The sequence below is a fragment of the Aotus nancymaae genome, unplaced genomic scaffold (assembly GCF_030222135.1).
Source record: "Aotus nancymaae isolate 86718 unplaced genomic scaffold, 86718_ANA_hifiasm-v0.15.2.pri h1tg000002l, whole genome shotgun sequence".
Lineage (NCBI taxonomy): Eukaryota > Metazoa > Chordata > Mammalia > Primates > Aotidae > Aotus > Aotus nancymaae.
This window is the reverse complement of record NW_026988413.1, coordinates 25,708,241-25,729,813: the sequence shown is the minus strand read 5'-3', so window position 1 is coordinate 25,729,813 and position 21,573 is coordinate 25,708,241. Positions and strand designations below refer to the sequence as shown.

The 21,573-nt window shown below is 36.4% G+C and overlaps 1 protein-coding gene and 1 non-coding gene across 4 annotated transcripts in view; both read left to right on the top strand.

The window, feature by feature from the left end:
* The window catches only part of MKLN1 (muskelin 1), a 411,699-nt gene that overhangs the window by 276,638 nt on the left and 113,488 nt on the right, over window positions 1-21,573 (top strand). For all 3 annotated transcript variants that reach the window (XM_064373441.1, XM_064373440.1, XM_021673780.2), the window contains 3 exons: window positions 3,937-4,006; window positions 14,129-14,271; window positions 15,895-15,983. In XM_064373441.1, the coding sequence (XP_064229511.1) occupies window positions 3,937-4,006; window positions 14,129-14,271; window positions 15,895-15,983 (302 nt within the window). The remainder of the gene's footprint in view (window positions 1-3,936; window positions 4,007-14,128; window positions 14,272-15,894; window positions 15,984-21,573) is intronic.
* On the top strand, window positions 16,645-16,785 carry LOC135274585 (U4 spliceosomal RNA). Its single transcript, XR_010342375.1, has one exon. It is a non-coding gene; the product is annotated as a U4 spliceosomal RNA (small nuclear RNA).

The following is a 21,573-nucleotide window of genomic DNA, read 5'->3' as shown; positions in this document are numbered from 1 at the left end:
TTCACCCAAATCCAAAGGATATATTACTGTGTTATTTTAGGGCTTTATTGACACTTGGTATTAATATTATTTTATTTAAAATTTTCTGTTTTTGATGTTTTGTGCCTTTATTTAACCTTTTCTTTTCTGCTTATTGCTATATGGTTTTCTTGTTGAGTTTCTTTTTTAGAGACAGGGTCTCTCCCTGTTGCCTTCTTGATATTCTGTCTCAAATAATTTAGAAGGTATGTGATATGTTTTTATTTCTATCTTTGCTTAATTTTAAACTTTAAATAGTATTAATTTTTTTCTTCTTTTTGTCAACTTCAGAAAAACTATTCTTTCCTAGGAACTGTGAAAGTTGAGGGAACTACATCACTTTCATGACATCTAATATTCCCCTCCCCAAATTTATTATACTTCATGATTTTTGTGGTTCCAGTTTATCATAATGTATTAGGTTTTCCTTCATGCTTTATAACATGCATCTCAGTGTAATTTTTTAAAATTCTAGTTCTTTAGCTTTTAATTGTACTGTAGTCTTTTTCAAACTCAGTTCATATCTTCAGTCTTTTGTGGCTTTTGTTTTTAAGGCTGAGTCTCCCTCTTGTCACCCGTGCTGTAGTGCAATGGCACAATCTCGGCTCACTGCCACCTCTGCCTCCTGGGTTCAAGTAGTTCTCCTGCCTCAGCCTCCTGAGTAGCTGGGATTACAATAGCTTGCCACCATGCCTGGCTAATGTTTTTGTATTTTTAGTAGAGACAGGGTTTCATCATGTTGGCCAGGCTGGTCTTGAACTCCCGACCTTAGGTGATCTCGCCGCAGCCTCTCAAAGTGCTGGGATTATAGACGTGAGCTACTGCACCTGGCCTATCTTCTGTGTTTTCTAATTCGTTTTTGGGAAAAAGCTTTTTTTCTGATATGAAAGGAATTTGTGTTAATTTTAGAAAATTTGAAAAAACACAAAGCACAAATCACTTGTAATCACCCTTTGAGAATTATATTAATAACTTAGTATATGTTCTTTGTCTTTTCTCCCTGTATATGATGTTATTACTTAGCAACACTTGATTCTTTATATACACAGTTAACTACTTTTCCCTTTCACTTACTCTTTATTGAACATTTTCCTATGATATTAAAGTCAAGCTGTAGAACACATAATAATTATATGGTATTCTGTACAGACATGTTATAATTTAATTAATCCTCCATTGTGAGACAGTTTGTTTATAGCTTCCTCTTCTAAAGTGTGCTTTGATGAATGAGGATGATTTATATCCCCTAGATTTCTTTTTTTTTTCTTTTTTCTTTCTTTTTTTTTTGGATAAAGTTCTTAGAAATGGAAGAATTCTGAGGCTTTAGCATCTGGTGGTGATTAAGTGCATGTACTTTGTAGTCTGACTGCCTTGGGTTCAAATCCTTACCTAGGTGTATATGTTTAGGCAATTAATTTTTCCATCTGCTTTAGTTTCTTCCTTTTTTTTTTGCCCTTTTCCTGCAGTATGTTTCAGTTTCTTAATTTGTATACTTCGAATACATAGAAAGCACTTAGAACAGTGTCTGGGACTCAAACAGTCATGGTTGTCATAATTTTTATTAAAAGGATGTACGTATTTGAAATGTTTTTGCTATAGATGACATTTTTCTCCTGAAAAGTTACATGAATTTGCATTCCTGTCAGCAAAACACGAGAGTAACATTTTACCAGCTCTGGCCAACAGCTGCTGTTATAATTGTAAAATGTGATTATTTTTGCAGGTTTGGGCCTAATTTTATAGGAGCAATATATGTTTGTCTTAATCTCCAATTCTTGATTATTGATTATGGATGTTTGTTTTTTGGCCATTTTCATATGGAGTAATTATATTTAAATGCTCTTTATTTAAATTTTAATTAGCCCAATGTATTTTATGTTGCCTTTATTTTTTCTAGTTGGCTGTTTGCCTGTTAATTTGATTTTAAGTTGTTTTATGTATTAATGTTTTGCCTTTGTGGAACATATGTGTAAAGGCAGTCCTTTTCCATATACGTTGCTTTTTAAAAAAAAATTCATCTATTTTTCATAATCTGTTATTTGTGATGATATAAACAAATATGTAATTCATTTATTAAGTACTTTCTCTTTGCCAGTATAGATCTTACTTTTGAAAAACATAATTTTTATTGCAGAATAATTTAGATTTATGGAAAAGTTGCAAAGATGGCACAGAATTACTGTATATGTTCTTTACTCAGTTTCCCCTGTTGCTGACATCTTGCATTACCATGATACATTTGTCACAACTAAGATACCAACATTAGTACACTACTCTTAACTAAATGCCACATTTTATTTGGATTTCAGTAGTTTTCCCACAAATATTCTTTCTGTGATCCAAGATCCAATATTACATTTAGTTGTCATGTTCGTTCTCTCCTCTGTTCTGTGACAGTTGCTCAATCTTTCCTTGTTTTTTATTATATTGAGAGTTTGGAGGATTACTATTCATATGTTTGATTGAACCTTCCTCTGATGTTTTCCTGCTGGTTAGACTGGGGTTATTTGTATCAATATGGATTCATGGATATTTTACTGCTTAAATTTTTTTAGCATTGGCTGGTCAGTCTCTGTGACCCTTTGACGTGATCCATACTGCCCGCTTCCTTTGCCTTTTTTAAAAACACTTCTTTCTTTCTGGTATGAGGTGCTCCAGGTTTATCTTCTGTATTCCCTTACCCAGCTCTAGAATCAGCCATTTCTCCAACTACTCCTGTTTTCTTTTATTGGAGAATGGTATATAGAAACAAATATCAGGGTACTGGGTGTGCTTTTGGGTACTGGTATGTGACTGCCTGTAGTCCTCCTCAGTGGCTAGAATTAGAAAATACTGTTTGTCCACACACACCCCTATAATGATTTCTTTATCTATTTATATCTATATTAAAGTAAATACAAGTCTGCACTGATGTCTCTGATTCTAATCCAGTACCGCAGGGTTCATTCTGCCCTCCGTCCCCTTGCTTAACTGTAACGTCCTCCTCCAAAAGGTAGAAACTTGGCTCTCACATCTGCCAGCCATTTGCTTGTTTGTTTAACCCAATATGTATGTAACATGTTTCAGAAGTAACCCATATTCCTTGTGAAAAACAACTTTACCAAATCAAGCAGTGTTTATATAAAGCTCTGCTTGCCTTTAGCCTTACAGTTTCCAGTGAAATCACCATCTTCTAAAGTTTCTTATATCCGTTCCTTTTCCACTCACAGTTCTGCTTTTGATGGTATGCTTAAAAGTCTGTCTTATTCCAAAAATTGACTTTATATAGTGCAAAATATACATACATTATGTTCTATATGATGCATTTGTGGTATATGTAATAAATATATAATGTAGCAATATGATTGCATGCAATATAATATGTATGCTACATATAATATGTATATGTGATTTTATTTATTTCTATGTATTTTATTGCTTTATTTTTATTTTAAATTCTGTTTTTTTTAAAGACAGAGTCTTGCTCTGTTACCCAGACTGGAGTTGCTGTTCACAGGCATGATCCATCATAGCTCACTGTGGCCTTGAACTCCCGGCCTCAAGTCATTTTCCAAGTAGCTGAGGTTACAGGCGTGTGCCGCAGCACTCAGCTATTTTTACCTTAAATTCTTAAATATATATCTCCAAGGTTCATTATGTCACTTAGTGTAAAGTATTAATAGAACTTTTTATTTTAAAGAAAAGTTGCCTTATGGAAAATCTTGATTTTTCTCTGTTGTTGGAAATGCCACCTTTGTCATAGTTTTAAAATCTTACGTATACTAGAAGCTTTCTGTGCTTTTCTTACTCTTTCATTTTCTGTTCTTATTCAAGTTCCAAACATTACATAACTTTGTGATAATTTCAGCATCTGGTAGATTATTCCTGTTTTGCCTGTTCACGTTTACTTAAATTTTTTAATACTTTTCTTTATTCCAGGAACATTTTAGTGGATAAACCAAATGACCAGTCTTCAAGATGGTCTTCAGAAAGCAACTATCCTCCCCAGGTAAGATTACATGCATTCGCTAATGCTGTTTAGAAGTCAACATTTAAATAAACACTCAATTGATGTTAGTTATCTGAAATCTACTAATAGTTTATTCTCTTTTTGAGATTGTGAGGTAAATTTTTATTGTCTCTATTTTTGCTTATTAAATTTTGGAAGAATTTTTATTTCACAGGCAAATGCACTGTGGTATTTGATGAAACGTGGACTTTTACTTCTGTCTACCAGAATACTTACACTCAAGTTATTCTGTAAATGTTTAAGAAAATGTTAGTAAATCAAACTTTGACTCAATGTCTTATAGGGAAAATGAACTTAAATAGTTTGTTATTTTATTTAAATATTATATTTAATATTAAAAATGGCATCAGGACAATGTGCTAAATTTCCTTTCTCTGGCAAGTAGTGTCTAGGGTTGACTAAATTTAAAATCATTCTTTCAGTTATATGCTTTCAGCATTAATGTTTATAATGTACTAGGCACACATATATCCATATCCTTGAAGAAATGAATGCTCTGCTAGGTAAAGCAGATGGGTAAATAATACTTCATTTTTCATTGTAGTATAATTCATGGAAATCTAGTGTCTGTTTCTCTCTCTCTTTCTCTCTCTCTATGTGTGTATATATATATGTATATATTTTTCTATTTGCCTACCAATTTGGATCACCTGGTGTTTACATGCTTTATTGCAAAATACATGTCTAAATAATATATATTTATAATTTTTATATATAATGTAAAGAATAAAAAAAAACTGTTTATTCATCAGCCATATTTAGAAGTGTTAAGTAACTACTACCTTTTGAAGTCTCCTATGAGCCCCCTCTTATATCTTCCCTCTAACCCCTCCCTAGTAACTATAACTCATTTTTTGTTAAGCATTTTAAAATAATACCACATAGGTATAACATATACATATTTTATGATTTAGTTTTTTTGGCTTTGACATTATACAAATAAAATATAAATTGATTCAGTCATTTATAAATTTTCTGTGACTTGCTTTTTCTTTATTTCAATTTTTACTATTGCATTTTAGGTTTTGGGGTACATGTGAAGAACATGCAAGATTGTTGCATAGGTACACACGTGGCAGTGTGATTTGCTGCCTTCCTCCCCTTCACCTATATGTGGCATTTCTCCCCATGCTATCTCTCCCCAACTCCCCACCCACCGCTGTCCCTCCCCTATGTCCCCACAACAGACCCCAGTGTGTAGTGCTCCCCTCCCTGTGTCCATGTGTTCTCATTGTTCAACACCCACTTATGAGTGAGAACATGTGGTGTTTGATTTTGTGTTCTTGTGTCAGTTTGCTGAGAATGATGGTTTCCAGGTTCATCCATGTCCCTACAAAGGACACGAACTCATCGTTTTTGATGGCTGCATAATATTCCATGGTGTATATGTGCCACATTTTCCCTCTCAAGTCTATCATCGATGGGCATTTGGGTTGGTTCCAGGTCTTTGCTATTGTAAACTGTGCTGCAATGAACATTCGTGTGCATGTGTCCTTATAATAGAACGATTTATAATCCTTTGGATATATACCCAGTAATGAGATTGCTGGGTCAAATGGAATTTCTATTTCTAGGTCCTTGAGGAATGGCCACACTGTCTTCCACCATGGTTAAACTAATTTACACTCCCACCAACAGTGTAAAAGTGTTCCTATTTCTCCACATCCTCTCCAGCATCTGTTGTCTGCAGATTTTTTAATGATCTCCATTCTAACTGGCGTGAGATGGTATCTCAATGTAGTTCTGATTTGCATTTCTCTAATGACCAGCAATGACGAGCATTTTTTCGTATGTTTGTTGGCCTTATGTATGTCTTCTTTTGTAAAGAGCCTGTTCATATCCTTGGCCCACTTTTGAATGGGCTTATTTGTTTTTTTCTTGTAAATCTGCTTTAGTTCGTGGTAAATTCTGGATATCAGCCCTTTGTCAGATGGGTAAACTGCAAAAATTTTTTCCCATTCTGTTGGTTGCCAATTCACTCTAATGACTGTTTCTTTTGCTGTGCAGAAGCTGTGGAGTTTGATCAGGTCCCATTTGTCTATTTTGGCTTTTGTTGCCAATGCTTTTGGTGTTTTGGTCATGAAGTCCTTGCCTATGCCTATGTCCTAAATGGTTTTGCCTAGATTTTCTTCTAGGGTTTTTATGGTGTTAGGTCTTATGTTTAAGTCTTTAATCCATCTGGAGTTAATTTTAGTGTAAGGTGTCAGGAAGGGGTCCAGTTTCTGCTTTCTGCACATGGCTAGCCAGTTTTCCCAACAACATTTTTAAACAGGGAATCCTTTCCCCATTGCTTGTTTTTGTCAGGTTTGTCAAAGATCAGATGGTTGTAGATATGTTGTGTTGCCTCTGAGGCCTCTGTTCTGTTCCATTGGTGTATGTCTCTGTTTTGGTACCAGTACCATGCTGCTTTGATTACTGTGGCCTTGTAGTATAGTTTGAAGTCTGGTAGTGTGATGCCTCCCGCTTTGTTCTTTTTGCTTAGAATTGACTTGGCTATGCGGGCTCTCATTTGGTTCCATATGAAGTTTAAGGTGGCTTTTTCCAGTTCTGTGAAGAAGGTCATTGGTAGCTTGATGGGGGGGGATAGTGTTGAATCTGTAAATTACTTTGGGGAGTATGGCCATTTTCACGATATTGATTCTTCCTAACCATGAACATGGAATGTTTCTCCATCTGTTTGTGTCCTCTCTTATTTCGTTGAGCAGTGGTTTGTAGTTCTCCTTGAAGAGATCCTTTACGTTCCTTGTTAGTTGTATTCCTAGGTATTTTATTCTCTTTGTAGCAATTGTGAATGGCAGTTTGTTCTTGATTTGGCTCTCTTTAACTCTGTTACTAGTGTATAGGAATCCTTGTGATTTTTGCACATTGATTTTGTATCCTGAGACTTTACTGAAGTTGCTTATCAGTTTCAGAAGATTTCGGGCTGAGACGATGAGGTCTTCTAGATATACAATCATGTTGTCTGCAAATAGAGACAGTTTGACTTCCTCCTTTCCTATTTGAATACCCTTTATTTCTTTTTCTTGCCTGATTGCTCTGGCTAGAACTTCCAGTATTATATTGAATAGGAGTGGTGAGAGAGGGCATCCTTGTCTAGTGCCCGATTTCAAAGGGAATGCTTCCAGTTTTTGCCCATTCAGTATGATATTGACTGTTGGTTTGTCATAAATAGCTTTTATTATTTTGAGATACGTTCTGTCAATACCTACTTTATTGAGGGTTTTTAGCATAAAGGGCTGTTGAATTTTGTCAAAGGCCTTCTCTGCGTCGATTGAGATAATCATGTGGTTTTTATCTTTGATTCTGTTTATGCAGTGAGTTACGTCTATAGACTTGCATATGTTGAACCTGGCTTGCATCCCCGGGATGAATCCTACTTGATCATGGTGGATAAGCTATTTGATGTGCTGTTGCAATCGGCTTGCCAGTATTTTATTGAAGATTTTTGCATTTATGTTCATCATGGATATTGGCCTGAAGTTTTCTTTTCTTGTTGAATCTCTGCTGGGTTTTGGTATCAGGATGATGTTGGTCTCATAAAATGATTTGGGAAGGACTCCCTCTTTTTGGATTATTTGGAATAGTTTCAGGAGTAATGGTACCAGCTCCTCTTTGTATGTGTGGTAGAATTCGGCTGTGAACCCATATGGACCTGGGCTTTTTTTGGATGGTAGGCTCTTAATTGCTGCCTCAACTTCAGACCTTGTTATTGATCTATTCAGGGTTTCAGCTTCTTCCTGGTTTAGGCTTGGGAGGAGGCAAGTGTCCAGGAATTTATCCATTTCTTCTAGGTTTACTAGTTTATGTGCATAGAGTTGTTTGTAATAATCTCTGATGATGGTTTGAATTTCTGTGGAATCTGTGGTGCTATCCCCTTTATCGTTTTTTATTGCATCTATTTGATTATTCTATCTTTTTTATTAATCTGACTAGTGGTGTGTCTATTTTGTTGACCTTTTCGAAAAACCAGCTCCTGGATTTATTGATTTTTTGAAGGGTTTTTTTGTGTCTTTATCTCCTTCAGTTCTGCTCTGATCTTAGTTATTTCTTGTCTTCTGCTAGGTTTTGAGTTTTTTTGATCTTGCTCCTCTAGCTCTTTCAATTTTGATGAAAGGGTGTCAATTTTAGATCTCTCCTTGCTTCTCTTGTGGGCACGTATTGCTATATATTTTTCTTTAGAGACTGCTTTAAATGTGTCCCAGAGATTCTGGTATGTTGTGTCTTCGTTCTCATTGGTTTCGAAGAACATCTTTATTTCTACCTTCATTACATTGTTTATCCAGTCAACATTCAAGAGCCAATTGTTCGGTTTCCATGATGCTGCGGGGTTCTGAGTTAGTTTCTGAATTCTGAATTCTAACTTGATTGCACTGTGATCTGAGAGACTGTTTGTTATGATTTCCGTTCTTTTACATTTGCTGAGGAGTGATTTACTTCCAATTACGTGGTCAATTTTAGAGTAGGTGCGATGTGGTGCTGAGAAGAATGTATAGTCTGTGGATTTGGGGTAGAGAGTTCTGTAAATGTCTGTTAGGTTTGCTTGTTCCAGGTCCGAGTTCAAGTCCTGGATATCCTTGTTAATTTTCTGTCTGGATGATCTGTCTAATATTGACAGTGGAATGTTAAAGTCTCCCACTATTATTGTGTGGGAGTCTAAGTCTCTTTGTAATTCATTAAGAACTTGCCTTATGTATCTGGGTGTTCCTGTATTGAGTGCGTATATATTTAGGATAGTTAGCTCTTCTTGTTGCATTGATCCTTTTACCATTATGTAATGTCCTTCTTTGTCTCTTTTGATCTTTGTTGCTTTAAAGTCTATTTTATCAGAGATGAGAATTGCAACTCCTGCTTTTTTTTGCTCTCCATTTGCTTGATAAATCTTCCTCCATCCCTTTATTTTGAGCCTTTGTGTATCCTTCCATGTGAGATGGGTTTCCTGGATACAGCACACCGATGGGTTTTGGCTTTTTATCTAATTTGCCAGTCTGTGTCTTTAGATTGGGGCATTTAGTCCATTTACATTTAGGGTTAAGATTGTTATGTGTGAATTTGATCCTGCTATTATGATGCTAGCTGGTTGTTTTGCCCATCAGTTGATGCAGATTCTTCATTGTGTTGATGCTCTTTACCATTTAGTATGTTTTTGGAGTGGCTGGTACTGATTGTTCCTTTCTATGTGTAGTGCCTCTTTCAGGAGCTCTTGTAAGGCAGGCCTGGTGGTGATGAAATCTCTGAGTACTTGCTTGTTCGCAAAGGATTTTATTTTTCCTTCACTTATGAAGCTTAGTTTGGCTGGATAGGAAATTCTAGGTTGAAAGTTCTTTTCTTTAAGGATGTTGAATATTGGCCCCAACTCTCTTCTGGCCATAGGGTTTCTGCTGAGAGATCTTCTGTGAGCCTGATGGGCTTCCCTTTGTGGGTAACCCGACCTTTCTCTCTGGCCGCCCTTACTATTTTCTCCTTCATTTCAACCCTGATGAATCTGAGGATTATGTGCTTTGGGGTTACCCTTCTTGAGGAATATCTTTGCAGTGTTCTCTGTATTTCCTGTACGTGAATATTGGCTTGCCTTGCTAGATTGGGGAAGTTTTCCTGGAGAATATCCTGAAGAGTATTTTGCAGCTTGGATTCATTCTCTTTGTCACATTCAGGTACACCTATCAAACGTAGATTAGGTCTTTTCACATAGTCCCATATTTCTTGGAGACTTTGTTCATTCCTTTTTACCCTTTTTTCTCTAATCTTGCCTTATCGTTTTACTTCATTGAGTTGATCTTCGACCTCTGATATCCTTTCTTCTGCTTGGTCAATTTGGCTGTTGAAACTTGTGCATGCTTCGTGAAGTTCTCGTGTTGTGTTTTTCAGCTCCATCAGTTCATTTATATTCCTAAGTTATCTATTCTCGTTAGCATTTCCTCAAATCTGTTTTCAAGGTTCTTGGTTTCTTTGCATTGGGTTGGAACATGCTCTTTTAGCTCACAGAAGTTTGTTATTACCCACCTTCTGAAGTCTGATTCTGTCATTTCATCACACTCATTCTCCATCCAGCCTTGTTCCCTTGCTGGTGAGAAGTTGTGATCCTTTGTAGAAGGCGAGGTGTTCTGGTTTCGGGTGTTTTCATCCTTTTTGCTGTGGTTTCTTCCCATCTTTGTGGATTTATCCACCTGTGGTCTTTGTAGTTGCTGACTTTCAGATTGGGTCTCTGAGTGGACGTCTAGTTTGCTGATGATGAAGTTATTTCTGTTTCTTAGTTTTCCTTCTAACAGTCTGGCCCCTCTGCTGTAGGACTGCTGAGGTCCACTCCAGGCCCTGCTTGCCTGGGGATCACCTGCAGCAGCTGCAGAACAGTAAGGGTTGCTACCAGTTTCTTCTGCTATCTTTGTCCCAGAAGGATGCCTGCCAAATGTCAGTCTTATCTCTCCTTTATGAGGTGACTCTTTGGATATACAGGAGTCAGGGAGCTGCTTGAGGAGACAGTCTGTCCTTTATAGGAGCTCAAATGCTGAGCTGTGAGCTCCATTGTTCATTCAGAGCTGCTGGGCAGGTACGTTTAAGTCTGCTGCAGCTGAACTCATACACCCCTTTTTTTTCCCCAGGTGCTCTGTCCTGGGGAGTTAGGGCTTTATATAGGAATTTCCGTTATGCTGCTGCCTTTTTTTCAGGGCTGCCCTGCCCAGCAAGGTGGCAGGCTAGTCACTGTCTGCCTGCAGAGGCTTTGCTGAGCTGCTGTGGGCTTTGCCCAGCTGCCGTGTGAACTTCCCTGCAGTCTTGTTTATATGGGTATAGTTAGAACTGCTTCGGCAATGGTGGCCCACCTCTGTAATGACAGACTCTCTCTGTAATGGCGGGTTGCCTTGGCAATGGCAGACTGCCTCAGCAAAGGCGGACTACCTCCGTAGTGGTGGAGTACCTCAATAATGGCAGACACCCCTCCCCGACAGAGCCGGGCCGTCCCAGGTTCAGCTGTGCTTGCCATGAAGCTCTCAACCCAGAGCGTTTCCAATTGCTGTTTTTTTAGTTTTTTTTTTGTGGGGGTGGGACCAGCCGAGCCTCATCACCTGGCTCCCTGCCTTACAGCCTTTTTTTTTCTTTTAGTTGAATGGTCGACTCTCTCGCCTACTGAAAAGGCGCTGGGATCTGTGTGCTTTCCTGTGCCGTGACCCACTGAGCTGGCTGAAACAGTGGTGCCAAGATTTGTGGCTTTTTTTTTTTTTTGCCTGGGAATCTCCTGGCCTGGCTCCCTGTTTCAGTCCCCTTTTGTAATCAGATGAATGGGAGTGACTGTGGCTTCCTGGACCTCCACTCGCCAGACCCTGACCAGTGTGTTTTATATGGAGAACCGCCATGCCGGGGTGCCGGCAAAACAGTCGCACCGGCCAAAACAGCCGCGCTGGCGACCCATGGGGCTCCTCCGCCTGGGATTCTCCTGGTCTGTGGGCAATAAAAATCTGTCTGGAAATGCGGCGTCCACTCGCCCTCTGTGCTTTCACTGGGAGCTGCAATCCTGAGCTGATTCTAAGTGGCCATCTTGGATCTTCCTCGGATTTTTTTTTTTTTATCTCAAACTCTGTCATTTATTAGCTGTGTAATTATATTTCTTCATCTGTAAAATTAGGATAAAGAGAGTAACTAGTGTAATGCATGTATAAGTCTGAGCAATGTGCCAAATGAGAAGTTAGTGCTCACAAAATATTAGCATTATTATCATTGCCATTTTTATCACCACCAGCTTAATTCTTTTTTTACTGAGGTAAAATTCACAAATAATATAAAGTTAGCCATTTTAAAGTGTATAATTCAATGACATTTAGTGCATTTAAAGAATTGAGCACCTATCACCTCCATCTAGTTCCAAAATATTTTCATCATCCACAAAGAAACTTCATACCTAGTAAGGAGTATCTTCTTTTCAATCTCAGCCCAGCTTTTGACAACCACTAATCTGCTTCATGCCTCTATGCATTTACTTGTTCTGGGTGAGTCAGATACCTTTTATATCTGACTACTTTCAGTTAATATGTTTTTGAGGTTAATCCAGGTTGTAGTGTGTTTGGGTATGCATTCCTTCTTATGGCGGAATACTACGTTGCATGGAAATACTGTAGTTTGGCCATTCATCAGTTGACGGACATTTGGGTTGCTTCTACCTTTTGGTTATTGTGAATAGTACCCCTGTGAACATTCATGTACAACTGTTTGTGCGAATACCTTTTTTTCACTTCATTTGGGTTTATACCTAGGAATGGAAGTTCTTGGTCATGTAGTAATTCTATGGTTAACTTTTTGAGGCACTGCCAAATGATTTCCAACAGTATGTGTACCATTTTACATTCCTGCCAGCAATGCATGACAGTTCCAGTTGCCTTACTTCTTTGTCAGCACTTGTTTTGCATTTTTAAATTATTATTATTATTGCCATGCTAGTGAATGTGATGCAGTATTTTGTGGTTTTGTTTACATTTTCCTGGTGACTGATAATGTTCATCATCTTTTCATGTGTCTCTTGGCCATTTGTTTACTTTCTTTGGAGAAAGGGCTATTCAGGTCCTTTGTCTATTTTTAAATTGGATTGTTTGTCATTTTGTTGTTAAACTGTAAGGGTTTAAATATATATATATATATGTATATATATATATTTAAATATAACTGTAAGGGTTTAAATACTCTCTCTCTCTCTCTCTCTCTCTCTCTCTCTCTCTCTCTCTCTCTCTCTCCCTCCCTCTCTCTCTCTCTCTCTCTCTCTCGATACTAGACTCTTAACAGATAAATGATTTGCAAATATTTTCTCCCATTCTATTCTTTTCACTTTCTTGATGGTATCCTTTGATACTAAAGTTTTAGTTTCGACGAAATCCAATTTTATTTTATTTTGTTTGTACTTTTGCTATCATATCTAAGAATCCATTGCCAAATCTGAAGTCATGAAGATTTGCCCTAAGTTTTTGTCTGAGTTATTTAAAGTTTTAGCACTCACACTTCAATCTTCAATCTTTTTTCCCCCCGAGACAGTCTTGCTCCGTCACCCAAGCTGGAGGGTAGTGGTGCAATCTTGCTCACTGTAACCTCTGCCTCTGGGGTTCAAGCAGTTCTCCTGCCTCAGCCTCCTGAGTAGCTGGGATTACAGGTGCCCGCCACCACACTTGGCTAATTTTTGTGTTTTTAGTAGAGATGGGGTTTCACCATGTTGGCCCGGCTGGTCTCAAACTTCTGACCTCGTGTTCTGCCCGCCTCGGCCTCCCAAAGTGCTGGGATTACAGGTGTGAGCTACTGCGCCCGACCAGGTCGTCTTCAGTCCTAATGGTGTTGGATCAGTTTTGATCTATCTTGAATTCATTTTTGTGTGTGATAAGAGGCAGGACCAGCAGGTTTATTCTTATCATCTTTATCATCTATATTATCCATTGTCATGAAGTATGACGTCTCTCCAACAAAACATCTGAATTGTTTTTCTGAATAGCTTTTCCAGCATGTGTTCAAGCAGTGGTAATTTTCTTCTTAATTTTTAAAATCGAGAACAGTCTGCATAATATAAATTGTTCTCTATATAACTGATCCATTTTATCTACTAGGTGGTAGGAAAACAAGTTACATTAGACATACCTAGAGTAGATTGGGGTTTTAAATTCATAAACTTGGCAGGTTTGATTAGTAAATCTTTGTTTGCTTCTAGATCTAAACATTTTAGAGCTGGTTTCAAACATTGATTTAGTTATTGAAGTAGAGTCCATAGGAATATGTAATTGCTATTTTTATATTGTAATCTTGTTTTATTTGGTTTTGCATAGTCTGGTTATATCTTTTATTGAATACCATTTCGTGATTAGAATTTATCTCACTAGTTCTGTTTTTTCCCCTTCACCTACAGTGTTGGGGATAATGTAGTTTCTGGGATCTACTGGAGTGAAAAGTGGTTATGGTGGGATAATCTTCTTAAGGCTGTTATGTACTATTATATAGCTTTTTTTTAAAAAAAAGAAAATCTAGTACAGGATGGACAAAGATGGACCTTATACAGTCTTCTGTTAACTGGAAATAGTTTTTAAATTGTTTAAATTTGTTTTAAACAGAAGAGGATATAATTTGGTTGTTTCTTTTTTTTAGTACTTGATTCTAAAACTGGAAAGGCCTGCTATAGTTCAGAATATCACATTTGGAAAATATGAGAAAACTCATGTTTGCAATTTGAAAAAATTTAAAGTCTTTGGTGGAATGAATGAAGAAAATATGACAGAGCTGTTGTCCAGGTGAGTTATGGTTATGGGTAAGAAAGTTGTCTTCTAAACAAAACGTAGTCTTAGTCTCTTTGTAGCTAATCTGCATGGTTTGGTTTTTCTTTTATAGGAGAAATGAGTATTCCTTCTATTCTATTCCTAATGCCTTAGTTTAATACTGTGGCTTGAGTTAGCTTTCTCTTTTTTTTTAAACCACCAGACCAGACCCTAGTTAATATTTTTACCAAAGAAGAATTAAACTTTTTTTTGTTTCCTCCTTTCTGAGCTGTTAATGACTTTAGAAATATTTTCAGCTTTAATAAAATTTTTTGTTACAATCTTTGCTATAAAAAAATACAGACTTTATCCAAAACACTAAGATTAATTGCCCTGTTCCAGAAGCAGTATTGTAGTGGTTTATTGTAAGTTGGAGACTAAAAAGAGAAATCTTCCATAAATTGAAAGATGCCTGACTACACCAAGCACAGTGCTTGTCACTTGGAAGGATCTCAGTAAATTTGAGTTTTAATAATATTAGACCACTGGGAATGAAGATGTTAATTTGCCACCCAGCAAATGAAAAGTCAGATAGCTAATGGAATGGACAAATGAAACCATGGAGATTCAGAATATATTTGTGATGGCCAGGCGCAGTGGCTCATGCCTATAATCCTAGCACTTTGGGAGGCCAAGGCAGGTAGATCACAAGGTCAGGAGTTCAAGACCAGCCTGACCAACATAGTGAAACCCTGTGTCTACTAAGAATACAAAAATTAGCTGGGCATGGTGGGGGGCGCCTGTAGTCCCAACTACTTGGGAGGCTGAGACAGGAGAATCACTTGAACCTGGAGGTGGAGGTTGTGGTGAGCCGAGATCACGCTGCTGCACTCCAGCCTGGGTGACACAAGGAGACTTTATCTAAAAAAATACACACACACACACACACGTATGTATATTTATATTTGTAAAATGGTATGGTCCATTAACATAATATTTTATATAAGCAAATATTCTATACTGTAATTGATATGTCATGAAAATATTTCAGAAAATATAAAGCAACCTGATGGTAAGTGACTTTCCCATAGATCTTTGTGTCAGTCCTAGTTGTTTAAATAGAGAGGTGATATGAGTTTATTTTTATTCAGGATAAAGCAGATGCTATTAAACCAGCAGAGTAAGCTTGGCTTTGAAAATTTGTTCAACTATAAAGGAAACATTGACATCTCAGTCGGAATTAAATAACTAAATTCTTTGGCAAATTCTAATACTTGATTTTGTTTAACTTGTCAGATTTGAGTGTGAATTGTTTTCGAATTTCCTTCTTACCATTTGAAAATTTTATGCTGTGTTCAGTTATCCTTTCAGAACACTAGGCCCTGTTACACATTTCCATACACTGTAGCTACATTCTTTATAATACTGACCATTTTTTATTAATCCTCATATAATTGAGAGAATCCATTAATAAAACTGTTGATTTGAATGTACCAGTTTTGACCTATATGCCTGTGTGCAACTACTCATTTATATTGTCTTGGTCATAAATTTTGAGCATTGGATTAAACTTAAAACCTGAATATGACATTAATTTGCATTCTAGTGCATTTTCTAAATTATGAAGTCAGATTTAATAGCCTTATTTTTTTCCCACAGTGGCTTAAAGAATGATTATAACAAAGAAACATTCACCTTGAAGCATAAAATTGATGAACAGATGTTTCCTTGTCGATTCATTAAAATAGGTAAGGTTTTAGCATTCTGGAATTGAAACAAATTCTTGATATCATCATTCAGCAAACTATATAGCCCATAGACCAAATCCTGCAGGCCTCTCGTTTTTTTAAATAAAATTTTATGGGAACATTGCTGCACTGGTTTGTTTACATAATGTCTATGTCTCCTTTTGTGCTGCAGAAGTAGACTTGAGTTACAAGAGACCACATAGCTCATAGAGCACCCTAAATTTACTCTTTGGCCCTTTACAGGAGAAGTGCACTGACTTCTGCTTTATATAAATCCATTACCAAGTGGCAGTTATTTTAAGTGGAAATCTTTTCCAAATGTTTTCCCATTTGAAAGTTTTCTTAGATTTTATGGGATCTAGTGATTTGATTACCTTAATTTTATGGAAAGTTTATCACTTATACTAAAACAATAATATTCTAAAACCAAATACTGATGAAATCCTTAAGGTAGTATATTATGGTTATAACCTGTTATGTTCTTTTGTATTTCTTTCTTTTTTTTTTTTGCTGGTCAAACCCATTAAATTGATTTCATGACCCATCAATAGGTTGCAAATCACTGTTTCAAAAATAATTACCCCCCCCCAAAACGAACAAAAATAATACCTTAAGGCATGTATTTATTTAGCAAGTATTTTAGCTTAAGAAAATATAATGCAGCTTTGCACAGTGGCAGTATCGTAGCCAGTGAGATTTATCCGAGGCACGATTATTGCTAATTGAAAACTTTTCCCAGTACCCCACCATGACGACTTGCAATATAGTCGGCATTGGCAATTTTTGACAGTCTCTATGGAGACTGATAAAAAAAAAAGTATAATGCATTCTCAAAAGTCATTATTTTTCACATGATTTCATTTCCTTTAGGATTTATGGCTCACACCTGTAATCCCAGCACTTTGGGAGGCTGAGATGGGTAGATCACCTGAGGTCAGGAGTTCGAGACCAGCCTGGCCAACATGGTGACACCCCATCTCTATAAAAACAAAACAAAACAAAACAAAAAAAAGGATTTATTATTTAGAAGGTAGGAAAGTTGAAGACTTAAATTTTCTAATTTATAACTATGGCACATACTTTTCAAAATATATTAAAGTAGGAATTAAAGTGAGCTAGATACCTTAAGGAATAATGATAAAAGCAAGATTTCACATTTTGATTTGGGAGAATAATTACTCTTTTTGAACAAACAAATCATTGTTTGCCAATCTATCAAGAGTTGCCACTAAACAGTGGGACTCACATAGTTCTCTTGGGCAAAAGAATATTTGCGGTCTTAAGAAGGACTGCGTATATACAGAAACTGTTTTTGGAACAATTGGATTCCAATATGTCACTTTGTTTTGTAGTAATTATAATTTCTGTTGTTACAATAAATAGTTATTAATAAAAACCTATATTCTGTTTTTTTATAAGAATTTATGAGCAAGCAAATTTTAAAAATAAATTTAACTTTCAGTTATTTCTTCTTTTGTACTGAGTACTGTTTTCATCAATACTTAGACTTAGCAGTTCCTAAAAGCCGTTTTTTTTTTTTTGTTTTGCCGAGTATGTGGATATGTGCGCTTAAAAATTTCCCCCAGCTTTATTAAGGTATAATTGACATATAATAATTATATATATTTATGGTTTACAACATGATGTTTTTTGACATATGAGTACATTGTGAAATTATTAAATAAAGCGAATTAACATACCCCTCACCTCACATACTTGCTATATTTTTGTGGTGAGAACATTTAAGATCCACTCTCTGAGCAATTTTTAGTTATTATTACTATAGTCACCATGCTGTACAGTAGATCTCCAGAACTTATTCTTCCTGTTTAAATGAAACTTTTTACCCTTTTACCAACAGCCACCAATTTCTCCCATCAGTCTTTTAATTATAGGGTATAATGATGTCTTTTACTTGACCTAGGTTTAGTTTTACAGTATTTAGGGAAAATTTCAGTTGGAGTTTTCTAAATAATAGTAGACACTTTTTAGCTCATTTTCTATCCAGGATATTAATATTTAGATAACTAAGTATGTCTTACTTTTCTCTTAAAAGATGTTAATACCAGTCAGCAGTGTGTTTGTTTTCCAAACCTTTCCCAGCATTCTCTTAAGAACTTTTTTTTTGAAAGTAATACAAGGAAAATAATGGAACTAAAAGGACATATGTTAGATCAGTATTTTTAGTTTGTCATATTTTCTTCAAAAGTTATTCCAGTAAAGGACTTGAATGATGTATCGCTCTCTTTTGGTGGTAATTTAGCAGAGACGTTTATTTGGTTGGGGTAAATTGTTAGAATTTGTCTTAAAAGAAAAAAAGAATGTCTTTGAATACTTTACATCTATGTTCTATAGTGACATGTTTGATAGCTCTTGCTTTATTTAAAAATCAAGTTAATGTTTAAATGGCACAATTTCTAAATTTAGTCAGCCTTCAATTCGTAGTAATGGAGGGCAACAGAAGCAAGGCTAACACAATGGCAGATAATCTCCAAATTGTTTATTGACATGTAACTATAATAATTTTCATTTATGATGAATATAGATTATTCATTAAGTTTTGCTTAATGCAAATTGAAGTAAGTTTGGTCATAAATTGTTAACAAGGAAAATAGCCCACATTTCTACTGTGTGGCAGGGGTTAAGTTTTAAGATCTGTTGTGGATAATTCAGAGTACCAGCAAAGCTGAACTGATATCATTGGACTGCCTTCCTTCAGGTAAATTTTACTTTCCTTTCTTAAGCTACCTTTTGTGTAAAATGAGGATGTTAATGCTATATTGGATATTTTCCTGAGTTCTGTTCTAGTTTGTGGACCTGTGTTTTTAATTTAGGAGTACATTTATGGAAGAAAATATTTCATTTTAGATATCTGTTTTTTACATTTTTATACTTATATTTATAAAGCTTGTGTTTACATGCCTTCTTACATGTAGTATTTTAGGGACTTTGATGGGACTTAGTGTAGAAGGAGAGTTGGCTTTAGAAAGAAGCTTGGTTTTAGGTAACACGTAGAGGTAAAAGGAAAATTTCATAACAGAGGTGAGTTATTAATTGGGAGACTGGATTCCAGAGGGCAAGTTAAAGGTTTGGGAAGGGAAACCTCAGCAGGAGATTAGATCAGAGGAAAGTAAACATAAAATAGAATGGGATGAGGGTATTGGTTACAGATGGCTCAAAGGGTTTATGTTCTGATTAATAGCCACAATAATGGCTGTATGAGGAAATCAGTAGGGGTAGGTGAGGGCAAAAGGAGATAACAGGTTCTTGGAAAGATTCAGGGGAGGTCTTTGTTTTTGGTAAATGGAAAGATGTGGATTTTTGTAAAGGAGTCAGCTGCAGCCTGGATGATTGTGGGGACTTCAGAGAGCAGCTTTAGCTCTGGCTGGATGCAGCGTGCATTCTGAGCATGAAGTCTCGGTATTAAGTCCAGGGAGCCCTTTAGGAGAGCATGTGGGAAAGTGACATTTTAAAGTATACTATTAAGAGGAAAATTAATATAGTAATAATAGATAATAACAGTTAACATTTATCGAACACTTAGTATGTGCCAGTTACTGTGCTAAGTATATTTGATGTCATTAAATCTGTAGTAGAATAGTAGATGCAGTCTTTCAGAATAATCTTGAATTTTTAGGATCTCTTAGAACATTTTTTTTTTTAGAGTCAGGGTCTTGCTCACTTGTTCAGGTGGCACAGTCATAGCTCATTGCAACCTCCAGTTCCTGGGCAAAGATTATCTTCCTGCCTCAGCCTCCATAGTAGCTAGGAGTACAGTACACATCACCACATCTGGCTAATTTTAAAAACAATTTTTTGTAGAAACTAAGTATGCGTATGCTGCCTTGCCTAGGCTGGCCATTTTAGGAAAGAGATGACACGCAGGGATGTTGATTATTTTCATGTCTGCTTGTCCTATGGAGAAAACTGGTGGCGGAATCCTAGAATACAAACTGCTAGCCTTGGGATATGTATTAGGAGTTTCTAATTCTTTTATTTGAAGAAGGAGCCATCTTTTATCAGGGAGCAAAGAACATGTGCCTGGGACTCTAATTCATTTTTAGATTTCTTATATATGGTATGTCTAATGCGCATTATTAGTGTTGTTAATGCTATCAGAAATCATTGGAATTTGAAGTGAGTGTACATCATTCTGCTCATTTTTTACATACCCTTTTAGTCTGTTGAAAATTAATTATATTGTTTATTCATCTGTAATATATGATGCCCTTTGGTGAGATGACTTCATAATTTACCTCCTTCCTCTAAAGGTATTCTTTAAAGGTGTTAAAAATTGTAACTAATTTTATTCTAGGAATATTTTTATTGGACCATTCGGTAGCAGAATAAATTTCACTGCAAATGTTTAAAAGGTTTTTGTTTTGTTTTTTAAGAGACAGGATCTTATGTCTCTCAGGCTAGAATTTAGTAGTGCGATCATAGCTCACTGTAACATTGAACTCCTGGGCTCAAGTGTTCCTTCTGTCTAGCCTCCCAATTAGCCAGAACTATAGGCACATACTATCATGCCCAGCTAATTTTTAATTTTTTTGTAGAGATAGGGTCTCAGTATGTTGCCAGGCTGGTCTTGAACTCCTGGGCTCAAGTGATTGTCTTGCTTCAGACTCCCAAAGTGTTGGGATTACAGACACAAGCCACTGTACCAGGGCCAATAAATAAATTCTTAGTGAGACTTGGACCTGGAAATCTCTAATATTTTATGTCTGGTTACACATACAAACTATATTCTTGGTGCTTTTTGAATTTAGAATCATATTTTACTTTGACTCTTATACTACTTGATGATTATTACTTTATTATTTAGTAGATAAACTTTTAAATGATGCTGCTACATAAAGAAATAAACACTAAAATAATGATCATTTAATAGTAAAACTTTTTGAAATGTGTGTTGTTTACATGCATAAACTGAAAGGCATATTAAATATCCCAGGAGTCTTTTGTACATCCTCGTGGCTGGTTGCTGCTGCCTGTGTTTTTATTCACACAGCTTCCTTTAGATCAGTAGTCCCCAACCTTTTTGGCACCAGTGAACAGTTTTGTGGAAGACAGTTTTTCTATGGACCCCGAAGTGGGGGCAGGGTGTGGCAGAGAGATGGTTTTGGGATGAAACTTTTCCATCTCAGATATCAAGGATTAGATTCTCATAAGGAGTGTGCAGCCTAGATCCCTTGCATGCACAGTTCACAGTAGCATTTCTGCTCCTTTGAGAATCTAATGCCAGCGCTGATCTGACAGGAGGCAGAGCTCAAGCGATAATGCTCCCTCACCAGCCGCTCACCACCTGCCGTGCAGCCTGGTTCCTAACAGGCCATGGACTGGTACAGGTTTGGGTGTGGGGATTTGGGACCCCTGTTTTAGATGACAAAAAAGGTATCGGACCCAATATATCTTCTTTATTCAGTCGGATATTGGAAATCATTAAGCCTGGTATCAGCTATTGTGGATATTCTGTTTTGATGCTTCATCAAAACTGTACAAATGTTTGTTTCTTAAAGATAGTTGCATTATTGATTGTGAAACTGTATCAGTGAATCTATTGTTACATTAAAATTCATTAGTCTATCTT